This window comes from Podarcis bocagei (assembly GCF_964188305.1).
Source record: "Podarcis bocagei genome assembly, chromosome: 2".
Classification (NCBI taxonomy): domain Eukaryota; kingdom Metazoa; phylum Chordata; class Lepidosauria; order Squamata; family Lacertidae; genus Podarcis; species Podarcis bocagei.
Window position 1 is genome coordinate 62,875,253 of NC_138126.1, and position 13,968 is coordinate 62,889,220.

Sequence of the window (13,968 nt, forward strand, 5' to 3'; positions counted from 1 at the left end):
GGTGTAGCTACTGATGTTGAGAAGTCCCTGTTGCGGCCTACCTAACCGAAGCTGTTTTTTAAAAGGTGAACCGGACGAGGGGCGTAGATGTGGGGCGCCAAAGGGGACGTTTCCATCTTATATACAAAGCCAGCCCTCCCGAGGGTGGTTGCTGCCGAAGCATAACACTAGGCCCCTCTCCGCTCTTCTGGGGCTACACTCCTGCCATGCAGTGAACACGAGAGAGAGCAGGCTGCGCCCTGAGTCTTCCCTGGTCCAGTCTGCGGGGCCAGTGTTTCTCGGACACTCATGGACTCTTAGTCCTTCCTTTCAGAGATGCCTGCGGAGTGAGATTGGGTGTGGCCAAAGATACAAGGTGTGGGGCGGGTGGGCAAGGCCCCCGAAGCAGCTGCCTCCCCAACCAACTCCCCAAAGCCCGGCCGGGGCCTGGCTACCTACATGGGAAGAAGGAGGAGAGGTTTGGTGTGCGGTGGCAAGAGATATAGGGGAAGGGAGTCCGTGGAGGGGAGGAGGAGGAGGAGGAGGAGAAGGAAGGCGGCCCACTGTCAGGTGTCTTTATGAAAGGACAGTGCAGACGACCTGCTGAGAGAAAGACAAGACAGACGGACGGAGACAGAGAAAGCAGAAGAGAATGATCAGTCTCCCCTCCAGCTGCCCACTCCATCTCCCGCCCGCCCCCTGCTCATGCCACTGGGCAAGCAAGGCCCACGTGAGGGGAGGCAGGGGAAGACTGTGAGGGAGGCGGGTCTCTGCAAAGGCAAGGAGGAGGGTGGGAGGAGGCTCCTGGGGGCAGCAGTGCAGGGTGGGGGGCTGGGGGAAAGCAAAGGCAGTGGCTGGGGGGCACGGGGGCCAGGCTGGAGCAGTGTGGAGGGGGCAGGATGGCATCAGGAAGGCTGGGCGGTGCAAGAAAGTGAAGCAGGAGAGAAAGAGGAAGCTCGGAGGCAGGATACGCAAGTGGTGCCGGGGAAGACGAGTTCATGCCAAGGTCCCTACGTCAACTGGCAACCTGGTTCCCAACAGAGAGTCGACCCAAACTATCACACAGAAGTGTGAACCCAAAGCCGTAATGCAGAGGGCTCCAGAGAGCAGAGTTCATGCCTTAGCCCTGAGGCTGGGATAGTCGCAGCTGCACCATCCTCTGCAGTGAGCAGCCCAAGGAGCCAGAAAAAGCCACAGCAGAGGTGCAAAGGAGTTCTCTAGCATGAACCACCCGTGGAGGCTGCTGCAAATACAGCGCTGAGTCTCTGTGCTTCTTTGCCAAAACAATGCCTGGAGGTTCTGCGGCCTACTCAGGTCTGGTGGGCTGTACAAAACTCACAAGCAGCCAAGAAGTGCGTCCTAAGCAGCAGCCAGGAATTGGGGTGGGAGAGAGCACAAGAGAAAATCTCACCCGCTGCCGCCCCTGTTTTCTTTTATCCAGTTCCTTCCATAGGGAAACCTGTGGCCTCCCAGATAATATCAGGCTACATATCCCATCCCCTCTGATCATCAGCCATGCTGGCTGAGGCTGAAGGGGCCCAACACCTCCTGGAGGGCCACAGGTTCTCCCTCCTGGCTACAGAGGCACAGACTCGCTTGATGCAGTGAAAACTGCGGCAGGATTTCTGGGCCCCCTGTCTTGTTTAGATTGGCTTATTCCTAGTGTCCCTTTGCTCACCTGCCCACCCCAGCAGTACCATTCTTCAGACAGCACTGTCAAGGGCAGAAACAGGCTGCTAGGCCGGAGCACCCCCCCCCCCCAAGGCTGGCCTGCTGCCTAGCTAACATCAGACCCACTCGCATACTGGGATGATGCAACTGAGGTGATGGAGGACCACTTTGCTGCATGGACACCACTTGGAAACTTCCCATCAGGGAAGCCAATTGTCTGCAGGATCCAGACACCATGAAAGCAGGGTGTGGTGACGACGGGCTGCCAGTACAGATTTAGCCCAGAATGGAACGTTTTCTACATCAGTGACTACATGATAAATGATCTTTTGCTTCCACGTTAAATTCTCAAAGGGTGAGAGGTTCACTATAGTGTCCTCAAAGACAGACGATCTCCCAGACCCTGTCTTGAACATCAAGCTATGCTAGGTTTGATCCACAGCCCAGAAACACACGCCTTGTGTGGCGTTGGCACCAGCAGCAACCCCTGATCCAGGAGCGATATTGTGAGTCTTGAGCAAGAGAAAGGCAGGACAACCTGCGCCACAGATGTCTCACTCTAAGCCCCATGTGATAAATAATGATGTACAGTGGTACCTCGCAAGACGAATGCCTCGCAAGACAAAAAACTCGCTAGACGAAAGGGTTTTTTGTTTTTTGAGCTGCTTCGCAAGACGATTTTCCCTATGGGCTTGCTTCGCAAGACGGAAACGTCTTGCAAGTTTGTTTCCTTTTTCTTAACACCGTTAATACAGTTGCGACTTGACTTCGAGGAGCAACTCATAGAACGCGGTGTGGTAGCCTTTTTTGAGGTTTTTAAAGACTTTGGTGATTTTTGAAGCTTTTCCAAAACTTTCCCGACACCGTGCTTCGCAAGACGAAAAAAATCGCAAGGCGACAAAACTCGCGGAACGAATTAATTTCGTCTTGCGAGGCACCACTGTAGTATAACCCTGAAGATCTCATTTCTACTGTTCTCCAAAACTGACAAAACTGTTGCCGTTTTGGACAATGAAATAGATATGAACTAGAATATATATATCCAACAACAACACCTAATCAAATTATTGGACGCAAAACTTGGTTATATGTGATAAGAAAGGACATAAGTCTTTTGTTATAGCTAGGCATTTGCCACTTTTCAGGCTTTCATAGGATGCTGGCTGTTTTCCTTATGGTGAGACTCAGCAGCAGGGAATGTCTCTTCTCTGCACCTCATTCTGTGTTCACCTGACCTCTGGTCATGTTTCTGAGGTTTTTGCATTTTGCTTCCTTAAACAACCCCCCCATCTGCTCATATCATCCGTAGCAGACATTTCCAAGTGTCTGGATGCTCCCACTGCCTTGCCCTGAGATTTATACTTCCCCACCTTCCATTCCAAAACAAAAACAAAACAAAAACCAGGTTGCTGAAATCTTCCTGACCGCTTCCCCACCAACCCTCATTCCCCCATTTTCTGTACTCCCTGCCTGAAGCAGCGCCGGCGAGGGCTCTCTACCTGTTCTGTTGATGGGCGGGGCTGTCTCTGAACTGGCCGAAGCCACTCGCTCTTGCTGCCTGAAGAACTCGCGGGGGTTCTCGGGCCTCTGAGCAATGATGGCAGCCGCCTCCTGTCAGGGTGCGAGGGGAAGAGGCGAGAGAGGATGGTCAAGGGCAGCCCAGTCCACAGGCCCACACAGACCCCGTCATAAACCCAGCCCGAACCCCCTCACACCCAGCGCTGCCCCTCCCCATGCAGTTGCCAGGGCAACAGTGACAAAACATGATACGTGCCACACACAAACAGTGTCCCTCACCCCATGCCCCACCCCCACCCCCAGCAGCAGCAATGGCACACAGTGACGGGGGGGGGGGGAGAAAAGTGACAGCACCACAATCTGCCTTCCTCTTCTGACAAAATGGAACATGTATGTAAGCAAAGGAGGAGAGACGAGGACAGCCGGGATCCCGCCTTGCTCCCCAGAGAGAGAACTGATGCCCAGCCTTGCTTAAGCACAGACTTCCGCTCATCAACAGCACACTCCAGCTTCTCCACAGGACAACAGTCGCCAGAATTGAAGCCCCCCCCCCCCGCCAAAACTTTCCACACACAAACGCGACAACCCTCATGCAGCAAGAGCCCTGTAGGGTGCATGGAGGTCCTGCTGCCTACACAACGCATGCTGTGCCCCGGGGCCGCACTCACCTCCACCTCTGACTCAGACTTTTTGGGCTGCTGCCTGTCTTCGTCGTCCTCCTGCTCCCCCTAGGGAGAGAGGTCAGCGTCAGCCCCAGGGCACCTCAACCACACCAGAAGACCCTACATTTGTCTGTCTGTCTGTCTGTCTGTTTGCTTTGCTGTTATTCTCCTGGCCTAGCACAAAGCTGGAGAGAGGAAGAGCTCTTGGGCAGCAAGGCGTCCTCACCCTGGCTGCAGAGTGGGTCCCCAATGTCACCAGCCAGCCTTGGTGCTGAATCCCTACCTCTGCCAACCTCCTTGGGGGAGCCAGTGGCACAACTGGGCAATCCTCCCCCAAGCTCTTGAAGCATCACTTACAAAGATGGACTGCTCCTTCAACCGCTGCTTGGCTTCCTCCGCCTCCAGGGTCTGCTGCTTTCGCCTGGTGGGAAGGGAAAGGAGGAGGAAAAGAAGGCTTGAGAGATCCGGGTACTGGACTGCTGGGGCCTGGGCAGGACAGGCCACAGGCTGACTTGGCTTTCTAACATCAATAATAATAATAATAATAATAATAATAATAATAATAATAATACCCCACTCTTCCTCGCAAAGCAGCAGGAAGTAGCCAATCAGTCAAAAGATAGCCTTATCCTTTCAGGAACCATGGAGAACCGTCTGACCTCCAGCTTTATTCCAAAGTTGTGTATATTTGAAATTTTCTGTTGCACCCTCACTTAATCCTTATTATGCACCATTTCCTCCATTAGCTCTTATTTCAAGGCTTCTTAAATCATTTTCACTGGTCTCTAGAGCCCACTCTAAAGCTTGCTCTGTGCCTATTTTGCTTGCAAGCAGGAAAATCTTGAGCACCTCCAGATAGCATGGCCTTTTTTTGTTTCCTGTGGGTATTTTCTGCAACGTGTCTTTGATGCAATAATAACGCATTAGCCGTGGATTTACACTGGACAGCCCACACATCATTCCGCTTTATTAGTTGTTTGGCAATGCTACTGCATGGGCTGCTGCATGATTGCCATCGGGAGGGAGGGGCGCCCTTTTGCTATAGCACAACCAAAGCAGGACCACCCGCCCATCCCAGAAGTTGCAGGATTTCAGCAGGAAGCGATGGGGCATGCACCAGCTGGAAATGAAGCAGCATGTCCACTTCTGAACTTTCGCAGGCCCAAACAACATTGAAAGCGGAATCACGTATAGCTGCCCTGATACCATCTTGAGCACAGATCATCATGCTTTTGTGAAAAAAGAACATTTGGAGGGGTTATCATGCCTTGTATTCTGGGAGCTGCTCTGCTAAATGCCTCCTGTCGCTCCGTGTTTTGCAAGTGTGTCCCATTCCAAATCCTATCCAGTTTCTGCCTCCCACCAAACTTTAAACGGTTACCTTCTGAGCTTCCTTTCTTAGGTGTTACACTTTACATGTTAGCCTATTGCATTCCATACCTTGTCAGCTCACCAAGGTGTTCCAATTTCTTATCCTACCATTTGGCATTCTGTCTGCTGCATGTTCACCTACCTAGGAACCACTGTGTTGTTGTTTTTTCAAGTAAATTTTTATTATTTTCTTTACATATTCTTTTTCCAACAATCCATACTATTACAATACATTCCCTTTGACTCTGCCGAGTCTTGACTCCCCTCCCTCCCTGCAATTGGTATATTTAACCCCTTTTTATCGTGCACACCTAGGAACCACTGTTGTGTATGAAAATGACGAAGTGTTTGTACTCTTAATACAGCCTACCATAGCTGTTTGGATATAAACCACAACATGAGAAAGTATGCCCAAATATGTCCTGCCCAGGCTGGGTCCAGTCTATCTCTCTATTAAAATTTCATCACTGCCACTCATGCAAATGCAAAATGATTTAAGTGCTTCACTTCAGAGACTGTCATCGTTCAGCAGTTATGAAACAGCACTGCCACCCGACACGTACAGCCCTCCAAAGAGCTGCAGAAGTCCTGATAAACCTAGGAAATCACAGAAAAGGGACTGTTTATTGCACACATGGAATATGAAACCATTAAAAGCACATTGGCTACTGTTGCATGGTTCCCTTTGGTCCCAAATAAATATGCAGGAGGTGGCAAAGACCTATAATTTCAGATGTTTCTTCAATCTATTCTGGTAGGACACAGGACAAGCGGTATGGCTTTGACCAAAGCAGCCAATCTTTCTGTCATCAGAAGAAGTAAACATTGATCAGCCCGGACACTGAGGTCCAGCACGTGGGGCCTTCTGGTGGTTCCCTCACTGCGAGAAGCCAAGTTACAGGGAACCAGGCAGAGGGCCTTCTCGGTAGTGGCACCCACCCTGTGGAACACCCTCCCACCAGATATCAAAGAGAAAAACAACTACCAGACTTTTAGAAGATACCTGAAGGCAGCCCTGTTTAGGGAAGCTTTTAATGTTTAACAGACTATTGTATTTTAATATTTTGTTGGAAGCCGCCCAGAGTGGCTGGGAAACTCAGCCAGATGGGTGGGGTATAAATAATAAATTATTATTATTGTTGCTGCTGTTGTTGTAAATTGAAAGCTTTGGATGATCCTACAACAGCAAGGAAGACCAAACAACTGGGAAAGGGCACTGTGCCAGGGTGCTGCTGTGCAGTGGCTTTCTACCGCACTCGACTGCAGAAGAGAGTTCTTTCCAAACTCAACTGCTTAGCCCCCCCTCCCCCAATCTGCCATGAAATCCTTCCAAAGAACACACTCAGGTTTCTGCCAGGACTTTGGCGTCTCACCTCTACTCAGTGTGGAGTGCAAGACTGTGCTCCAACATAACATGGCAGAGAACAATCAGCAGCGGTGGTCAAGCCATTTTTCAGGGGAAATTGCCTGCCATTAATGGTCTTCACTGGCTTTCAAAGAACCCCAAGATCCCATGAAGCACAGCTTGAAAACCACTGGTATTGTGGAGAGGAAGTAGAATGCGGATTGGGGAGGTTCCAATCCCCACTCACCCACGAAGCGCTCTGAATGACTTCAGGTCAGCTGCTACCTCCCAGCTGAACCTACCTCCTAGGAACGTTTTGGAGGAAACAGCTATTACCAGCGCAATACATTCAGTAAACATGTATATGGCTCCGTGAGCAATTAAATTCAAAACAGCAAGAGGTGAGGCTGATATATACCTCCAATCGCACTAAATAATCATGCTGTGTTCAAGCAGACTCTCACCACCATTAGTACTGGCGGCATAACATTCAGGAAGGACCGAGAGGCGCTTAGGCCTATCCAAACAGAGGGAGGAGCAACAGGGCAGCCAATGAAACAGGACCACTTTTGCTTCCAACAAGCTAGCAACGTGGAAGAGACATCCTTGTATGACCAATCCAAGAAAGGATGGGGAAGAACCTTAGGAGAAGGGGGAATAACAGATACAACCACCCTGCTACCCAATCATGAGTGGCAAGAAGGACGGAAGACCTCATAACATCCCAAACCCAGCATGTGACACCGCTGGAATGTAGTGGACAACGAAACCCAACACTGCTGCAGATAAGAACCTAAGAAGAGCCTGCTGGATCAGGCCAACGCCCATCTAGTCCTGCATCTCGCTCTCACAGTGACCAACCTGATGATGGGAAGCCTGCAAGCAGGATTAGAGCACAAGAGCCCTCTCCCTCCCGTGGGACGAACCAATATTTGCCCGTCTTGGCTTGCAAAGGAACCACCTGGGCTGCCTCCTTGGCTCCCTTTGCACACAGACAACACCACGGCCAGACCCTCCTGCTGCCCCTTGCCTGTGTTCCTCAATCTGCTCCTCACGCTCCCGGTAGCGCTTCTCTCGCTCCTCCTGCTCCTGCCTCTCCTGCTCCATGCGCTCTTGCTCAAAACGCAGCCGCTCGTCCAGGGCCTTCTTCCGCTCCTCCTCCTTGCGCAGCTCCTCCTCTTTCTGCAAGGGACAGAAAAGAGGGACAGGATTAGGTGCTGCACCTCACACAGAAGGGCTGGAACAGGGATGAAGGTAAGGAAAGACGTACGTGTACGTGTGTGTGTGTGTGTGTGTAGAGAGAGAGAGAGAGAGAGAGAGAGAGAGAGAGAGAGATGATAGATTAGATAGATGATAGATAGATAATAGAGATAGATCGAGATAGATGATAGCGATAGATGATAGATAGATAGATAGATGGATAGACAGACAGATAGATGGATAGATGATAAATAGATAGATGATAGATGATATAGATAGATAGATAGATAGATAGATAGATAGATAGATAGATAGATAGATAGATAGATAGATGATAGATAGATAGAGACAGACAGACAGACAGACAGACAGACAGACAGACAGACAGATAGATAGATAGAGTCATAGTCATAGCTAATCACAGACTTGACCTGCCCAGGGACAGGGCTTCCTTGGTAAAACCTCTCTACCTTGGCCTGCTCCCAGAACTGCTCCCGGTTGAGTCGCTTCATCTCCACAGCAGCATCAGTCTTCTGGTAGGTGGTGCCCTGGAACAAAGAAATCAAATCAGGAGAGAGAGATGTGTATGTGTGTGAATGAGAACACACAGATAACAAGACAACTTGCCAGGTTCTCACTGCCCTGGTGTGTTTCATAATGCTTTACAACAGCATGGGGGTAACTGACCAGAATATTCTTCAAGGCAGTTTATAACGTATGCTGGAGTATTTGCAGTGCACCCATCGTAGCCAGTGAGGTTAATCTGAGGTGCGATTATTGCTAACTTAAACATCTACTCCACTGTAACCATCTTTCTTACCCTGCGTCAACAGCCTTCCCCAACCTGGTGCCTGCAGATGGTGTTGGACTACAGCTCCCATCTTCCCCTAGTCCCAGGCCATGCTGGCAGGGGCTGATGGGAGCTGGAGTCCAAATCTGGGGAAGGCTGCCCTAAGTAGAAACTGCTTTCAGCAGACCAACCACACCCAAGCCCAGAAGAGGCTGGTGTTGCTTCTCCCCAGCAAGGGGAAAGGGGGGCATGGCAAAGAAGGAGCATTACCACCGGCTGCGCATTCTCATCCTCACGCAGGCGGAGACGGTGCAGCACGGGGCTGGCAATGCGGGCGAGGCCGTTGGAGAGCCGCTGCCCAATGGCTCCTGGGTCGATGTCTTCTACACTGCTAGCGTTGACAATGACATCCACACCCTGTTGAGACATTCAAACCACACTGAAAAATGAGGGTCCAGCCACCAAGCTGGAGAAGATAGACTAGGACCAGAAAATGGCAGGGAATGAGATTTCAGCTCAGCACCAGAGGACACTTCCTATTTATTGGGAAGAGAGCTGCTAGACAGTAGACAAAGACTGTGTTGGGAGGCGGTGGGCTCTCCTCCAATGGAGCTATTTAAGCGGAGTCTGGATGAGCATATTTGTCAGGGATATTGTAGCTTCAAAGGCAGGGAACCCCTTTCAGATAGAGCCTGCATTCCCTCCTGGGTAGTTTTCTGGGGGGCTGCTTGCCAGTGATGGGCAGGGCCAGAGGCAAAAGCAAGCAGGGCAAAGGATGTGTGACGTTTACCTTTGTAGAGCAGGCTCTACTCCAGCCACACAAAAGCCAGGGGATTACACCCACCTGTGCACCCATTACCTGCCTACCTAAACTGGGCAAGCAGGAGGCATGATCATGGCTCAAGGACATATACCAGCCAGGCAAAAGCACTTTAGAAAGCCACAAACCAGGCTGATGAGAGGCAAGGACTAAGAAGAGTCCCAAGGGATGGGTGGAGAGGCCTGTAGGGCCACATCTGGCCCCTGACCTCAGGTTCACCACCCCACTTGAAGCTGCATTCTGCATTGAGCAGGAAGTCAGGTGAGGATTTAAGGCAGCTGCCTTGGAGGACAACAGCGGAGACCCAGCAGCTGGCACAGGTCTCCTGCCAGCAGCTCACGATCAAAACTCCTTGCCAATCCCAGATGTGGATCATGTGCCCTTCCAGATGTTATTGGGCCACACTCTCTGTCCACATCTGGAGGGCCACAGGTCTTTCCACCCCTGCATTGCAGGAAAACCATGCTCCCTCTTCCACAAAGTCCAAATCCCTTTTCCACAAGATGGGAAAGGACTGTTGCATAGGCACTCCCACCTGCGCACCCTTCCCCAAACAGTTTGCCACTGACCTGGAAGAATTCCGCGACTTTGGCCACATGGCTGGCGCAGGCACACTTGCGGGCATCAGCAACATCCTCTCCCACCTGCCAAGCATAAAGGGGCACAGGGATGGGGAAGGTTAGTGCTGGGAGATGCCACTCTTGTGAGACAGCAGCAGACAGCATCTTATTCTACATGCACATAGAGACACAGGCTACTTGGGAGAGCATCTGGAGAGCTCAGAAGGAGGAGGACAAGGGTGGCACCAGCACGCAAGAAAGCGGGACATTTCTCTGGATTTCTGAATGGAAAGCAAGAGCAGCAAGGATTTTCTCTGCAGAAAGGTCTTCCTTAATAATTTTGGATGAGATGTAGACCAGACACATCACTGTGCCAACAAGGTAGGGAAGCAACACTGCCCCACATACCTAAATCTGCAGCTTCTTCTAAGTCCTGGAGCATCAATGCTTGGCAGGAGTTTTTTTTTGCTGTCTTTTTGTTAAGGACTGGGAAATGACACAGAGAGTACATCTTATATTCCTTCACAGTAGATCTCACCCTTGCAAAGAGGGTCTTGCTAGGGCTAGTAGCGATATTCAGTGGTTTCCAAATGGCTGGGTATTTGCTGTTCATTTCTGCCCCTGGGCAGCACTTCGTAGTGTGTTTCTTCTTTTAGGTCACTCTTCCCCAACCTGGTTCTCTCTACTACAAGTCCCATCAGCCTTAGTCACCATGGCCAATACACAGGGATGCTGGAAATTGTAGTTCTGCCCAGACACTGAGGTCCAGCTCTGAGGGCCTTCTGGAGGTTCCGTTACTGTGAGAAGTGAGGTTGCAGGGAAGCAGGCAGAGGGCCTTCTCGGTAGTGGCACCCGCTCTGTGGAACACCCTCCCATCAGATGTCATGGAAATAAACAACTATCTGACTTTTAGAAGACATCTGAAGTTTTTAATGTCTGATATTTTATTGTGTTTTTAATATTCTGTCGGGAGCCGTCCAGAGTGGCTGGGGAAACCTAGCCAGATGGGTGGGGTAATAATAATAATAATAATAATAATAATAATAATATTCAAAATGTCTGGCGGCATCAGGCCAAAGGCAGCTGGTTCAGACTGTTAAACTCATATTTCTACAAAGACATTTTTTAAAAGGCCTAGTGAAAGGAACTTTCCACAAAAGCAGTATTTAAAGATTGTCACAAGCTGGAATATGTCAGGTAGGATAGGAAGCAAGTCTGGACAGAAAGTGGGAAGGAGAAGGAGTGGTGTGTGAGAGTGGTTAACCCTTTTAGATTCATTAAGGAAAATGGAATTTGTTCCACTAGAGGGCAGTGCAGACAAATCAATGGAAACCCAGCAGTCAGCAAGGGTTCTGCTAGAAAGATCAACCTCCACATTACAGGCCTCCTCAGAGCTAGCCAGCTTTATGTGCCCCTGTATTCACAGCCCAAACAGCACTCGTGCCAGCCTTCACAAATGATGGGCTGGTGCTTTTTCCTACACAGAGATTATCTTTAGGTAAACAAAGACTGTGCACGATTAGGCCCTACGGTTGAGAGACCAGGGACCTACCATCAGCCTTCACCATTCAGTGTTTCTCAAACCTGGGTCTCCAGCCATAGGCGCCGACTCCATGGGGCTTGAGGGGGCTCGAGCCCCCTCAAAAAAAATTTTGGGGGGGCTCAGCCCCCCCAATAATCTCGGGCGGGCGCCCTTTCAGCAGAGCGCCGCCGCCGTCCCCCGCCTCCTCCTCACCTGCTCCTTCGCCAGCCAGCCAGCCGCGCGCCCTAATCGGAGGCACTGCCGGAAATCCCGCGAGAACAGGGGAATCCCGACTGGCCACACCTCCCAGCCAGCCAATCGGCTGGCTGGGGGGGCGTGGCTTGCCCTATTTAGGGCCGGAGCCACTTTATTTGCATATTCATGAGCTTATTTATTATTCATGAGCTTTGCCGGGGCCCCCCCCAATATTTTTTCTAAGTCCGCGTCCCTGTCTCCAGCTGTTGTTGGACTGCAACTCCCATCATCCCTGACCACTGGTCCTGCTAGCTAGGCATGATGGGAGTTGTAGCCCAACAACAGCTGGAGACCCAGGTTTGAGAAACACTTGGCTGTTTCTGAATTCTCCACCCTAGTTTGTACAGGGCTGCCAGCTCCAGATACTGAGAGGATTCCTCTGCATAAAGAAGGCTGAATTTCTCCTTGTCTGGCTTTTCTCACCATAGTGGAAGGAAAAGCTGTAACTGGTGGAACTTTCCCTTCCCATGCAGTACCAAGGTCCTCTTTTTGTGCGGCCCAGTCAACTTTAATATTGCTCCCCTTCAGGACAGAGAAAGCTGCCTCCCAGACTCTTCTTGGACTTACCCAGTTAATGAGGACATATTTAGGGAGGGTGGCCTGGGGGTCTTTGACACTGCAGAATCCATACATCACTTTCTGGTTCTCAAAATGGCTGGAGAGTTCTTGTAGGCCGCCAGCTGAAGAAGCAAAGAGACAGATTTTATGGGACACAGACCACACTGCTCTTTCCCTTAGGGACATGATAGGGCACTGCCTTTCACAGAGCCAGGGCATTGGTTCATCTATCTCGGTACGGTCTGCGCAGATTGGAGAAGGCTCTCTGGGGTTTCAAGCAGGGAATCTTGGTATCTGGAGATGCCAGGGACTGGACCAAAAACCTCTGCATGCAGAGCAGATGATACAGCACTGAACTTTGGCCCTTCAGGTGGGTAGACAGAGGAACACATGATAAAAGGGAATAATCTCTCAACTTACTGGGTGTGCCCTTGCCACAACTCATGGCCATTTATCTCCCCACCCCTTGCCTCTTAAACTCTAACCCTGTTGAAAAATATGGGATTTTTAGTTGTCGTCTATTCATGTATGTGACAACAGCAGCGAGGATACTACTGGCCCAGAGATGGAAAGAAGACAAAGTTCCAACCAGAGAAGAATGGCTGATGAAGATGATGGACTATGCCAAAATGGCGAAACTGACTGGGAAAATCAGAACCAGCAAGAGAAGAATTTTAAGAAGGAATGGAAAAAATTTACAATGTACTTAAGAGAACACTGTAAACAACTTTGGTGGGATTTGAGTAATGCTTGTAATATACAAAAAACTATGGGAAAATGAATTACTATTTTTTTTAACAAATTAAAGAAATTAAGATAAGCAGAAGGGGGGGGGGAAAGATTGATAATGGTAACCATGGAAGGGTGGAGGGAAGTCAAGGGATTCAGAGAATCCTAATTGAAGAGGTGAATGATGTGTTTGAATTTAAATTTGTTATGTAAAACTTAATAAAAATATATTTTAAAAAGAAAAAAAGGGATTTTTGTTTTTTTGTTTTTGGAGAGGGAAGTTTGGTGGAGCACAGAGAACTGCCAGGACTGGATCAGCTAAGCAACATAAGGTTGCCCAGCAAGGAGGCAAGGGCAGGGACAGGAATACTCACTTCCCGAAGCAGCCAGTTTCAGGTTATCGGAGTCATCTTCGTAAGTGTACAAAGCCCTGCAAGTCAGAGAATCACACAAACAGGTTAGGAGAAGCATGTACAGATAAGGGCAGGACCGCAGAAATCCTTCACTATCCAACTCCTGCACCGAGGAAATGCAGATATAGTGCTAGGTAAAATTGGAGGCTAGGGCTTGGATTAAGCAGATTTGCACATGTTGGCTTATTTTACTGAACTGGTTCTGCTCCTGTAGCCCTCGAGTAGCAGGGAGAGGAACAGAACCACAAAGCCCAACCATGTAGTCACTGCGGTTGTAGGGCTTCAGAGATCTTGGTGGCATAGATACACACTCTTCTTAGCCCCCAAGGTCTACAAACTTGATTTTAAAAATAAAATGTAGGTTTCCTGGTATGGTCTATGGACCAACACAATAAATACTATTTTAATAAAATGAAAGTTGACCCTCAGGATGATGAATTCTGTATTTATGTGGTGTTTGCACACGATGCAGGGATGCGGGTGGCACTGTGGGTTAAACCACAGAGCCTAGGACTTGCTGATCAGAAGGTCGGTGGTTCAAATCCCCGTGACGGGGTGAGCTCCCCTTGCTTAGT

General features: G+C 49.8%; 1 protein-coding gene across 7 annotated transcripts in view; it reads right to left on the reverse strand.

The window, feature by feature from the left end:
* The window catches only part of DBN1 (drebrin 1), a 44,269-nt gene that overhangs the window by 4,040 nt on the left and 26,261 nt on the right, over nt 1–13,968 (reverse strand). For 3 of the 7 annotated variants that reach the window (XM_081185744.1, XM_081185743.1, XM_081185746.1), the window contains exons 2-11: nt 13,355–13,410; nt 12,261–12,373; nt 9,926–10,000; nt 8,807–8,953; nt 8,217–8,294; nt 7,577–7,728; nt 4,188–4,251; nt 3,837–3,896; nt 3,150–3,261; nt 439–582 (exon numbers count right to left, since the gene is read on the reverse strand). In XM_081185744.1, coding sequence (XP_081041870.1) covers nt 439–582; nt 3,150–3,261; nt 3,837–3,896; nt 4,188–4,251; nt 7,577–7,728; nt 8,217–8,294; nt 8,807–8,953; nt 9,926–10,000; nt 12,261–12,373; nt 13,355–13,410 — 1,001 coding nt within the window. Of the gene's footprint in view, nt 1–438; nt 583–3,149; nt 3,262–3,836; nt 3,897–4,187; nt 4,252–7,576; nt 7,729–8,216; nt 8,295–8,806; nt 8,954–9,925; nt 10,001–12,260; nt 12,374–13,354; nt 13,411–13,968 lie in introns of those variants that run through there. The other 4 variants (XM_081185740.1, XM_081185745.1, XM_081185741.1 and 1 more) reach the window with 4 other exon arrangements.